Here is a 13332-nt window from a genome sequence, read left to right as displayed (position 1 = left end):
GTGTGTCTATGGATGTGTCTACCATTTTCATTACCATATTATTATATTTTTTGTTATCTGTCATATTGTTTTGTTATTATTTTTGTTTAGAAGTTTTCAGTACTAGCTGCTCATTATATACTTCACTTTATCACATATATTTTATTTTATTTTTTTGGTTATAGCGCAGCGTTTGCCTTAGGGCTCCTAACATATTGTCACAACTACCTGTGTGTTATCCTGGCTCAGGATCCACGTAACATTTGACCATTTCTTGCCCTCCTTTTGTTAAATTTAGCAATTTGTTGCCCGTGTATTGTATATGATTGCTCATTTGTGGCCCATATATTGTCAGAATTGCCATTTTTGCCTACGTATTGTAAAGTCACCACTGTTTAGAGAACCATATTACTAGAATTTAGGCCCCTGTAGGCCTGTCTCTATCAAAGCATGCCACTATTATCCCCATCTTTTGCTGTAGTTTGCTTCTATTAAAGCCTTGAATTTCATTTTATTGCACAAAGCTATTATCCCCATGTTTCCCAATGGCTCACTGTGTGCACCGCTATTAAACCCTTGTGTTTTGTTTTATTTTATTTAGCACAGTGTTATTAACCCTTTGATTTTCCTGCAGTGCAGTAATTCAGTTTTGTTTTTTTCTTGATCATTATTAATAATGGTTTAATATTATAATTGTTACTGAAAATAACTTCCATTCTTAGGTGTGTGTGTGTATCTGGGTTAAAAAAAAAATATTCCTCCCCGAGTGTCAAGTGGGGTGGCAGCCACCGAGAAAGTGATAAATGGATGTGGTCAATGTACACAGTACCACACGTTTAGGTGCAGCTCCATTTTATAAAAGGTTTATGGACATTTTTCAGCACGTTTTTCGCCTGTTAGGAAGCCTGTTGAAAGATGGGCTGCCCTAAACCCAAACTGTGGCAATGCGCAAAACTGCACACACACTCCTTTGCAATTGCATAGATGTGAACAGAGCCTTAGACCAGGGGTTTCCAAACTGCGGCCCGAGGGCCAGATGTGGCCCTTTGCTAGCCTTTATCCGGCCCTTGGGGCACATTTCCTCCCACTGATAAGAGGCACTATTCCTCCCACTGACACCAACATTAGGCCACTATATCTTCCACCGATACCAATGATGGGATACTATTCCTTCCTACTAATAGGGGGAATGCTCCTCCTCCTATTGACCACCAACCCTGAGGCCATATCTAGTCTCACTGATGCTGGGCCATGACATTTTCTGCCCCTGCTGGCCACAATCCAGTCCTCCTAAAGTTTGAAGGAAAATAAAGTGGCCCTTTGTTTGAAAAGTTTGGAGACCCCTGCCTTAGACCAATGCTCTTTCAAACTAACAGAGGCCAGTTAAAACTATATTAGCCCTTACAGATGTAGACATATAAAACTGGGAAAACCAACCTGCCTTATGGCGGAAAGAAAATCTTCCAGTTACTCTGGAATTTAAAATGGATTCCAGGATTCCCCTGTACCTGCATGATTCTTTTACATAAATAAAGGAGAAAAAAAGCCTGAAAAGTGAAAAATAATGTAGCCACTGATTCTAAGGGCTGGTATGCATTACATTTGTGTTCTTGAGTTTAGATACACACTGATTTGCTGCCATGTGTAGACAATGACATCCATGTGCTTTACTATTAGATACAATGGTGTGCCACTTTGGACCACTGATTAGCATTGGACAATGTAACAAATAACTAGAGTCAATCTGCATTCAAATGAGTGTAGATAACATTGCTCAATAGCGCTGAACATCTGCCACTAACTGTTGTTTAAAACAAATTCAGTTGTTGTTGGAGAAGAATACAGCCTCTTACCTATGGCTTTATTGAATAATAGCAACAGGCTAATTCTTAATTGCACTAAAGCTGGCTGTACATGGGTCAGTATTTTCTTTCAGCCTGCAAATTGAATACAAAAAAACCAAACCTGATTCCCCATCCAAACATTTGTGGATGCAGGAATCCTCCCCGCCGTGTCGTATTTTCTTTCAATAGATTTTAATTGGCATTTTCAAAGAGACATACAGAGTAAACAATTATGGAAAATAGAGGGTGATCAAATATGCGGATATCCTTTGCATATATCTGATAACATGAAAAAGCAATGGACAATATCTTATAAAACCTGGATCATACTCAAAAGTTATCATACATTTGCCATAAGGAACGAACAGAACAAGATATACAACAAAGTCAAACAAAGATATTGCACCTAAGATAATATAGTTATTTGATGGTACAACTATGAAAGTTATGCTTATATCATTGACCAAGGACTCCAAGCTTTCTGCATGCGTGAGTAAGCTTCCCTATCAATAGACAACAAGAGTTCAGATGTATAATGGGTCTGAACCAGTTGAATTGTGTTAAGAAGTGACAGGGACTTCCCAAACCATGTGATTGATAGCCTTGCTGCTAGCAGAACATGGGTGACGAACTTATGTAAAGGAGAAGGTATGTTTTCTATAGTAAGGTTAAGCAGGACTAGGCCAAGGGATGGAGGAGTAGGATCAGTCAGATATAAGGCTGAAGATCTCCTTCCAAATCTTGTACAGCTGTGGGTAATCCCATAGGATATGAATTAAAGAGCCTTCCAATCCACATCTTTTCCAGCAGAGGGGAGATACTTCAGGACTCAATTTTGAGATTTTCAAGAGGTTCAGGTACTGCCTTTGAATTATTTTCTGGGCGAGCTCCCATAGAGAGGTACAACTGGAGGCCCGGTATATTGACTTAAACACGTACTACCACTAAGAAAGGGTGAATTGTAGTCATTCTCCCACTGGGTGAAGGGAAGGTTTTTTCTCAAATATCTGTTTTTCTTGAAGAAGGCTTAAAAAAGTGAAGTGCCTTTTTTGCTGGGAGACTAATGCCGCATACACAAGAGCAGACTTTTCGATAGCAAAGGTCCGAAGGAAATAATCTGTCGGACAATTCAATCATGTGTGAGCTCCATCGGACCTTTGCTGTACAAGAATCTGATGGACTTTAGAAATAGAACATGTTTCAAATCTTTCCGCCGGACCCAGTTCCTATTGAGAAATCCACTCGTCTGTATGCTAGTCCGACGGACAAACAGCGACGCTAGAGCAGCTATTGGCTAATGGCTTCAAACTTCCTTATTCTTTCTAGTCATCACGTTTGAATCCGTCGGACTTTAGTGTGATTGTGTGTGGCCATGTTCATTCATTCGCAAAGTCCGTCGGACCTCTGTCGAAAATCCGTCGGAAAGACTGTCGGACCTAGTCTGCCGGAAAGTCCGCTCAAGTGTACGCGGCATAAGGCCTCTTGCACACTGGACATTTTGGGACATTTTACAGCAGCTGTTTTTGGCTTCACATGTTTTTTTTCTACAGTCATTAAACTCCTTATCAGGTTATCTTATGTGTCCATGCACACATAAGCTGTTATCAGCAGTTTTTGGCTGGGGCGTTTTTTGACTTTAAAAAAAGTACAAAACTAGTGGGTTCTGTGAAGAGTCTTTCAGCTGTTTTCTCTCTAACGTCAAAAAATGCTGCTAAACGCAGATAAATGCTCAAAAATGCCACTCACCAGAGGTTTTTAAAATTCTTGATCTATAGGAAAAAAAAAGTTTTTACATTTTTTTTAAATGCTAACTTGGAAACACGCTAAAAGACTTACTGCAAAGCTACTGGCATTTTTATAATGTTATTTTAATGTCCGGTGTGCATGAGGCCTAAGAGGAATATTAAATCTGGGATTAGGTATTACCCGCAGTAAGTTTGGATTCTTGGCAAGGCAATGAAGGATTTGCATGTATTGATACATATCGGTTGGTGCTAAGACTTGGTCCCTTTGTAGTTGGGTAAAGGATTTAATTTCACCATTCTCATAGAGCTGGTTAATATACCAGAGAGTTTCCTGTGTCTGTATTTTGACAGCGGGACTCCTCCACTGTCAGGATACACTGATTGCAAGTGTTGGTTGATTAAAGATTTTCCAGCAGGACCGTTCATGAGAAGTTGATAAATAGGTTGACCTCATGAACAGGAACATTCATAAATGGACCGAAATTTGGATGGTTCAGTAGGAAATCAACCCATGCATGGCCAGAGTAACACCTAGCAAACAATAAGAATTTATATAGCATAGCTCCAATCCATACTTCTCCTATGGATCACAGAATTGCAGTTCGCTCTGCATTGTTGTGAACCATTTTCAGCCAGCAACAGGCTAAAGCTAATGTCACTCAACTGGTCCAGGCTTGGGAAAAATCCCCATTCTACAGTCGGGATCCACCCAGATGCCTGGACTGGCAGCTGGCTCAGCCTCTCGGCAGGTCGCTGAGAGCCTGAGTCAGCCATGCCTGCCCTTCCACAGCCCAGCGCTCCAGAGAGCCCTGGAGGGTCAGAACAGAGAGCTGATGACTGACAGTCACCACTCTCTGCTCAGAGCAGAAGGGAGAACTGAACAATCAGCTGTGTTTGATCGCTCAGTTCTTGGTGTAGTGTTGGCAGGGGATGTGTAGGTACCTGTATTTGACCTGGTGTCAGCCTCTTACTGTTCCCTGTATAGAAGAATTTAGAAGAGGGAAAAGCAGCACAAGTAGCCAGTCAACTGTACTGCAGTGTTCATCTACTTCTCCTCTTTTCACTGACCAGTCACAGGCTGGAGGAGGAGAAAAACTGGCATGTGTTACTTAACTGCAGCAAAGGAAAATCAGGCTGACTGCCTGTCAGACAGGGCTGTGCTGTGTGGCTGAGCTGTGTAATTTTCAGAAATAAAAATCTATTGGTGTTTTAAAGCTTTTGTAAGTGCATTTTATCTGTGAATTTCTTCCTTCATTTCTTTATTAAAGAGGATTCCCTATGTTACAGAAGTTAACACTAAGGTATGCCAGCCTTTATGCTCAGCATCTACTATATAAATCCTAGAATATATAGATTATATATAAGAATAACTAGAAGTCCAACCTGAGCTTTTTAGGCGGAGCTTCTCCTAAGGGTCACAGGACTGCAATTAGTTTTGCACTCCTGTGGCCCGTTTTCAACGGAGAGCAGTCTGAATTCCCCTCTTTGCTGACGTCACTGCAATCAGTTGAGGCACCGTGTCATCCAAAGTCTAGATCCGCCAGCTGCCATGACTGATGGAAGTCTCAGCGAGCCGCTAAGATGCTGAGACGGCCGCTCCCCATCCCTCCACAGCTCATCGCTCCAAAGAGCGTGGAGGAACAAGGCAGGAGAGATGCTGATTGACAGTCAGCAGCTCTCCTCTCGGGGAGGTGAGAGAATTAAGCCATCCGCAATGTTCGGTGGCTCGGCTCTCAGTGCAGAGATGCTGGGGGATAGATGCAGCCTCATCTAACAAACAAACTTCTCTTTTAACTGCACTTTTTGGATTTTTCATTGTTTATCTATAAAAGTTTTTTTCTGCAGCAAATATTGTTATTTTTACGCTCATGTCATAGTATATTTTTTAGGTTGCTCCAGTATAAACAATAAAGCTTATAAATCTATCTTTCTATCACTGTAGACTTCTCACAGCCAGTAAACATAAAATAAAACCTGACACTGTAGAAAATATATTGTTTTTCACAACTCTTTTGTTGTTAAACCTGTAGAAATGTGCGACTTCACTGACAAAGCAACCTCTGTACCTTTAATCGAATAAAACCTTCTCCCAGCACCAAAATAGAATAATGCATTCAGTTTCATCTTCCTGGCTGGTGTTTTGTGTTCCTATTTTCCATTAATTAAGCCTTTAGTACTGTGCGTCCAGGATCATAGTGGTAAGATACATATGATGGGAACACTGTACAGTCCAGATTAGTGCAAAACATGACAGATACCTTCTGAGACAACATCTTTCCTTCCAGCCAATATAAAACAAATTTGCTATTACACAAAGGCCACAGTAAAACATTAAAGTGTGTCCAAAGCCATTTTTTGTTTGTTTTAGGTAAAATATAAAAAGTTAAAGTGTATTTATGGTAAAATTTAATATCATATATTCATTTTAACACTCTATTTCAATTATTGTTAGCCTTTTTCTATTCATCTGAATAATCCTGAAGTGTATAAACATACTTTGTGAAGATCCCTACACATTTACATCCTTGTATTCTGTGACACATATTCACTATGCCCTGTTGGTATGCACTGCTGTGTCACACATTTCACAGAGCCTGCTTTCTAGACTACATAGGAGCTAAGAGGAGAAGTTTCATGGGGCAGAGTCACTTCTTGCAGGCAGCAAGGTACCATGGGATATGTAGTCCTTAGAAATTAAATCTAAACAGCAGAAGAGAAGATGCAAAGCATGCAGGGAATCCAGAAAGTTGTGAAAAGAGATGACCAGCAGACAGGCAGCACGCTCAACATGAAAGGAGATTTTTCAAGTAAACCTATATTGGATTGTCATCTATTGTTTGTATTGCTATTGCAATGCTGATATTCTAAAATGAAAGTGTATGCTGTGACCTTGGGTTTCCTTTAAAACTCGTTTAACTGCATTGTTTTGTAGTCTGTGCCCACCTGAATAAAATAACCATTACTTCCTGTCTTGAGACACAGCAGGCTATAAGAGATCTTTCCAAATGAAGTAAAATCTTAGATAGTTGTTACTAAAAACTGAATTCCAAGAATGCAGCTACTTTCTAAAGTCTAACAAGGTGCCTGCCTCCTTGTAGACGTATCTCTGTAATTCACATCTGACAGGTTTATTGTGTTCCAGGGAGATAACTTCTGGAGTTCTGATGATGAACACTGTGGTCTAAGTTTCTTCAAGAGCAGAGTTGCTGGAACTGCCATGCCCTTCCCTTCCTCTCTTCTGCCCATTCACAAAAGAAGCCTTTGTATTATGTGAACTCATTCACAAAATACAAAGGCTTCTTTGAATGGGCAGCAGAGGAGAGGGGCAGGCATAGATGCTCTGTGTGCTTCTCTCCTCTCACAGCCAGAGTGTATTCTCTGGGAGTGCAATAAACCTGTGACATAGAAGTAATAGGGTAAAGTCCCAGAGGTGACATGTACCTAATTAGACTTAAATCATAGTGTGCGTGCCCTTTTTGCAAAGTTGCTGAATTCTTGGAATTCTGACTGAAACAAGTGTCCTCTTTGGAAAATTACCTTTGGAAGATTATTCTGGTTTCGGTGACAAGAAATGTTGGACTTTCTCTCACTTTGAGTCCTGGTGACAGTGGTCATCAGTACTGATAAGCGTGGATTCAGGCTTGTGTTTGGTCTGAACCCAACTTAGTCCAAAAATGGAAGTTAGCAGTCATTGTGGGGCCATATGGCCATATTAAGTCAATGATGTCATGAGCATGCTTGCCCCTTTCTAAAAGCTACTGGATAGAGACTGTTTCCCCTGCGGCTCATTAGTTTAGCAAAAGACAGCTAACTTCGGGTTTCGGACCGAATCCAAACTCATCCCTAGTCATTAGGACCAATAGAGAGGGTGAAGCTCCGCAGCAGAGACACAGACAACCGTAAAAACCTAACAGAGGATTCAACCCTTCCCCAGTTTATCCAGAACAAGAAAAAAAGAATTAGGTTTAGATACATTTTAAGGGCACATGCATACCTGTATGCGTCCTCTGGTGGGCCTTTAAGTGAGAACTCTTCGTGTAGACCTTCCTGCAGCCATTAAACTGGCATCGATGAACTCTCTTCTTATTTTCAGGTGAGGCTTCTCCTGCATTTCCAGACTGTTCATTGTCACTTAGCCCACATTTTGATGTAATGGCAGCTGATGCAGATTCTGTGGCCTTTCCAGAGCTCACAGAGGCCTTTTTTGCAACCAGTTTTAATGTCACAGTTCCATCCAAAGCAGTGAGGGACTGTGGGGTTTTGACAAGGTGTCGGCTGAGTTCTGGGGAAGATGGTGGTGTTAGAGATGTAACGGCATTAAGCTGTGCCTGGTTTACCGATGTGTAACACTCTGTAGAGGAGCTTGCAGGCTGTAGGCTGACACAGGTCTCTGACAGAAGTTTGTCTTGTGATAGTAAAATATCCATACTAGGGCGCTTCTCATACGTGCTGATGTCCACAGGAATTACAATTGGATCTAGTTTACGGGCGTAACCATCTGTACCTTGAGGAATTGAGCTGTTTAAGAAACAGTCTAAATCCTCCCCAAAAGCTTCTGACATCTTCTTTGGTTCGGTCTGTAAATACCGTTCCAGCTCCAGGCAGGTCTATGGAAACAAAAAAAGCAAGACTTCACTAACAAAGCAATTCTGACAGAAAATAATTACATTCTGTGTCACCAAATAACCCAGCCATTAAAGATGTGTTATGGGCCATCCTATATTACATTACCAAACAGTGAAGTGACTGTATCTGTGGGAAAATTAAAATGTATCACTTTAAACACAAACATACTGGGTGGAATGGAAACAGCGTAAGCCTTTCCCAGTTTACGGCCTGTTACCACAACAGTAATGCCCATTGGTGTGACATAGAAGTAATAGGTGCAACTTATTCTGAATGGCACCTAACATACCAATGTGGGGCAACAAATTACTGTGCTTGTGTATGTGTTTGGAATTAGAGTGACTGATTCACCTTCAGTGAATGTTTGCTGAATGTCACATTCACTTCTTTCTAAATATGCCCCCATAACAGAAATATTTTGGGAAATGCAGATGAGAATTTTGAGGCTGATGTATTAAAACAAAAGAAAAAAAAATAGAACAAAGCCATTGCCAACAGCAAGAAAAAAACTGATTATTCCATAAAGTGAAAGGCAAAATCAAACAAGAATTCTGATTGGTTCTTACAATGATATCATTACATACAGTGCAATGATATCATTGCATTTAACTAGATCAGAGGGTCTCCAAACTAAGGCCCATGGGCCAAATCCAGCCCGCTGTCCCACAGCTAGGGTCAGTGGCCTCTCATACAAGGTCCCAAATAGGTCTTCAGGTCACCCTATAGTCTCCATTTCTCTACAAAATCCACAACCTTCCTCCCCTCCAGTCTCCAGGGCAGGTTATGTATGAGCCCCCATCAGAGTCCTCCCTTACATTAGGGCCTCAGATGTAAGGAGGGTGCAAGGAAGGGTATGCCAATAGATCAAATGGCTCCTCTGGATTAACTTCTGTGCTCAGGCTAATACATGTTCCCTTTTGTGTGCACAGAAATTGGGCACTTGCTTATGCATACTGATGTGCGCGCCTCTGGAAGCGTGCATACTCCTGCGAGCCTGCACTTACAAGCACATGTGACAGATGTTGGTGCCAAATGGGCCATTTAAACTGGGCAGCCTTCTGATGACTTCAACTGCCCAGCATGGACATCTGCCCTGCTGGTAGCAAGACTTACAGGCACACGTGCCACTCTGTACTCCTGCACATCCTGTTTACAATACTAGGGCCCCCCCCGAGTCAGAGGTGTAAGAGAGGACTTCCCCATCATATCAGGCTCTGCTACCAGGTACGTGATACAGGGATTTTAGTTCATTTGGAGTTTCTTTGTTTTGTTTTACCCAAGTTTTTTCTCTGTTGTTCTGAATCATATAATGATAATTACATAAAAATTCCAAGTAAAATGTATTGATTCATTTCAATTTAATTAATTCATTCATAAAACTGATATTTTTTCTGCCCAAAAATATTAGTAAAATAGACAATATGGTCCTAGAAGACCCCTGAGCTAGATCATGCAATTTTTTAAAATGTAAATATAGACAGATAGGAAACTTTATTATATGTAATGAGAACCTAAGGTTTCCTCCCGGCCCTAACACAAGCGGACTTGCTATAGAAGCCAGTGCAGCTTCATACTTAGATACTTAGATATATCCACTAAGAAGCAGAGCTTCTCTGGAAATTATTAGGAAATTTTGGCAGCTGAAATAAACATCCTACTTTTCACAGCCTCTGTAGTGCTCTGGAACAGTCTCATACCAAATATTTATTTTAAAAACCATAGAGTAAATTGTGGTCACTCCAAGACCTTCTTCTATTTTAGAGAATATTAGACATCAGAGTAGAGCTGCTAGTCCAAGTTATAGCATTACTAGAGGAGTCATTTCCAACAAGCCTTAAATTGGTGTGGAACTGTTATTTTATATTATAACTACTGTTATTTTCATATTATAACTGCATTGACATATATAAAGGTATACTGAGAAGCCTTTCAAAATGTTATCTGATCACGTGGCATGGTGTCCCATCCTGCATAATAAAGAAACCGCAACCAGACAATTCTATTGATAAGCACATTCGTATGCCGCAATGCATACAATATGTTAAACTAATGTGTTGGGGAGCCTGATTCAGTTATCTGTACGAGACTTTCTTCTACTGTTTGTTAATAATGAAGTCAATCTATTCCATGGTTTAACATAACATGCCTTTCCTTAAAACTGAACTCCAGGCAGATATTTAAAGAAAATGAATTCCCTTATCCATTTGGTTAAAAAAAATCTTTAATGAAGTGATTACCTGTGGTTATGGATGGATGTGTACCCCTGGGCGCAAACTGTCTGTGTTCAGAAGAGCACATCCATGTCTAACCTCAAGTAATTTTGCCATGTGCAATTACATGCCAATACCCATGGAGAGTCGTGGACAGTGTCAATCTGTAATTGGTTTGCACAGGGTTCCTTTTTCTGGATGAATGGAAACATCTGGATGTACTTGCCACAGAAATACGCTGACATGGGCAGTGTACGGCCATAATCAGCCATGTGCAGGAGCCCCTATACAACTGGTATAAATGCTTGACTTTGACTTGACTTAAGTATCTTGGAATCCTCCTGGAAAGCAGCACAGAGGAGAGGCAGAGCCAGCACTAGGAGCCAATCAGGTGTCCCACATTCAACTGTAGAGATACAGAAATTGTCGCCAGGAGGAGAGAGCAAAGATAGGGCACCTCATCAGTCTCTTGCTGCTCCTTTACCAACTTCAATCACTGTCTAATCATATATGCATACACCTGGGTATTTAGTTGTTTGCCTGGAGCTCAACCTTGAAGCTCAGCCATTGAAGGATGATCACATCACAAATGACAGACGTTTGGGAGCTGCTCTGGAATCCTTTGTCAGGTTTGCAATGAAGGGGTCCCATGCAGCTCCAAAACATTGTACTTTGTCCTTTGTGATGTAATCACTCTTCAGTAAAACTTTCAAACAACAATACATGATCTATGGTGTGCTGGCAAACATGTACATTCACAACACTGCCTCGAGCTACATCACCAATCTTGTCTCCAAATATCACCCAAGCCATCCTCTCTGCTCCTCTCAAGCCCTCCTGCTCTCAAGCTCCCTTGTCTCCTCCTCCCATGCTCATCTCCAGGATTTCTCCAGAGCTTCTCCCATCCTCTGGAATGCTCTACCTCAATCTGTCCAGCTATCTCCAACTCTTGCTGCCTTCAGACGATCCCTGAAAACTCATCTCTTCAGGGAAGCCTATCACGCCTCCAACTAATCTTTTACCAATTCTCCACAGTTACAACCCTTTGTACCACCTGTGCCGCCCTATTAGATTGTAAGCTCTTCTGAGCGGGGTCCTCTTAATCCTCTTGTATTTTATTGTATTGTAACTGTATTGTCTCCCTTTTATATCGTAAAACGCTGTGTAAACTGTTGGCGAAATATAAATCCTGTATAATAATAATAATTTTACTGTAGGCTCACTGTCCTACATATACCAATCTTATCAAAATATTAATAACAAAGCCCTGTAACACATATCAAAGAAGCCCCATTTAAAAGGATGGCGGTTCCTCACTGAGTACCTCTGATCGCTGAAGAAAGAACATGAGCCGTTAGATTTCCTGGCGCTAACAAACATGTCCGCATAGTATAAAGGTAATTGATGTGTAAAATGGCTTGTGCTCCACTTACTCCTCACAGACTGGAAATTCTCCTGCCTAGAACTGAATGTTCTCCAGCCACTTCCCTGAGCAGAAAGTCATTTTGTCCCGGGGTAGCATTGCGAGTACACTGTTAAATACGTTTCACGGCATTTAGAATTCGGTTGTCATTCTCTCTTTAGCGCTAAGATGTTACGGGCTCACAGCATCTGTTTGCCAGTATACAATAAATGGCAAAAAAAAAATAAAAAAATGCAGCAAGGCATTCCAGGAATATCTGAAAGTCTGTGATAACATTCATTCTCCTACCATTTCTTTTTACTAGCCTGTAACAACTTCTCAGTGGAATTCAGACAATAGCACCATGAATACCAATTTTATCTAACACACTTTCTAAATACACCGTATAAAAAGAAAAAAAAAAAAAAGCTACTTTGCCTTACTTTTATTGACAAACCAAGCTGGATTAGGGGTTTGCATGGCGCTATACCGTGAGAAATTAACATGTTATTAACTGAAGGTAATGGTTAGCAGGCTGACAATAACAGCTTTTATAAAACATAATGGATGCCTAGAGACAATGAAAAATGTAGATATATTTCCTCTGAGTTTAAGCGCTTTGGAAAATAAGCTATTTCGTGGTTATTAAAATGGTTGCCCTGGGCCAGCCTAATATGATGGAGATTTAGAAGCAGACATAGTGAGAACTGAAATTTGAATGAATTGCCATGTGAAAACGACTCCATAATATTTCTTGTAACTGAAATCCAAGCTGAAAATAGGTGTCATGATAGATTATGTTGACACGCTCACATACAATACAAAAAACCTACTGAAAAAAAAGAAAAACGTCATGATAACAAATCCAGTCATAAACATTCACCGCTTCAAAACAATTGTATTGGTGACTATCCCAAGCGCCATTATAAATGGAGATTTTTCCGTGGGAGTGGGTTTAGTTAAAGATATTGTATGGTCGGTTTAGAATAGGTTGTAGAAAGCACTCCAGAGTGAATTTCCCTAGAAATGTAAACCTCTTTAGCATATAATGTAAGCTTTCTGGTAAATGGCTGCCCTACTGGGCTAATTTATTAAAGAAGTTGAGGAACTTCACACAATACATTTACTTAAAGCGATTGTAAACAATCCCCTTGTAAAACAGCCCATTCCGTTTAAAATTGAAATGTAAGGTAGAACATGTATAGCTATAAAGAAACCATTATAAACACCTTTTTCCCTTTTTTTATACGTGATTACATTCCCTCTGTTCTCAGCTGCATAAGAGCTGGAGGGAGGAGAAGCAACAGTACACTGAGCTTCCCAGTGAATGGCTGTGTAGGGGAGGTGTATCGGGACAAGTATGATCATTGGATCAGAGACGGTTGAGTTCCCAGCATAGATAGCAGGAGAACACAGCAGGGTCAATTCTCTAAGTGTTGTCAGTTTTTAACAGGAAAGCAAAAGGACTGACAGGAAAACCAGGGATTTCACACAAAGGAAGCAATACAAAGAGAACAGGATACTTT

At 40.6% G+C, this 13332-nt stretch overlaps 1 protein-coding gene across 1 annotated transcript in view; it reads right to left on the bottom strand.

Annotated features, from left to right (window-relative positions):
• KLF7 (KLF transcription factor 7) overlaps positions 1-13332 on the bottom strand; it is a 229677-nt gene that overhangs the window by 89423 nt on the left and 126922 nt on the right. The window contains exon 2 of the mRNA XM_077448497.1: positions 7563-8175. Within this exon, the coding sequence (XP_077304623.1) occupies positions 7563-8175 (613 nt within the window). The remainder of the gene's footprint in view (positions 1-7562; positions 8176-13332) is intronic.

This window comes from Lithobates pipiens, unplaced genomic scaffold (assembly GCF_037356315.1).
Source record: "Lithobates pipiens isolate NorthernLeopardFrog02 unplaced genomic scaffold, aLitPip1_a1.2 Scaffold_22, whole genome shotgun sequence".
Taxonomy (NCBI): domain Eukaryota; kingdom Metazoa; phylum Chordata; class Amphibia; order Anura; family Ranidae; genus Lithobates; species Lithobates pipiens.
Note: the sequence above shows the minus strand (reverse complement) of the source record. Positions and strands in the feature narration are given on the sequence as shown.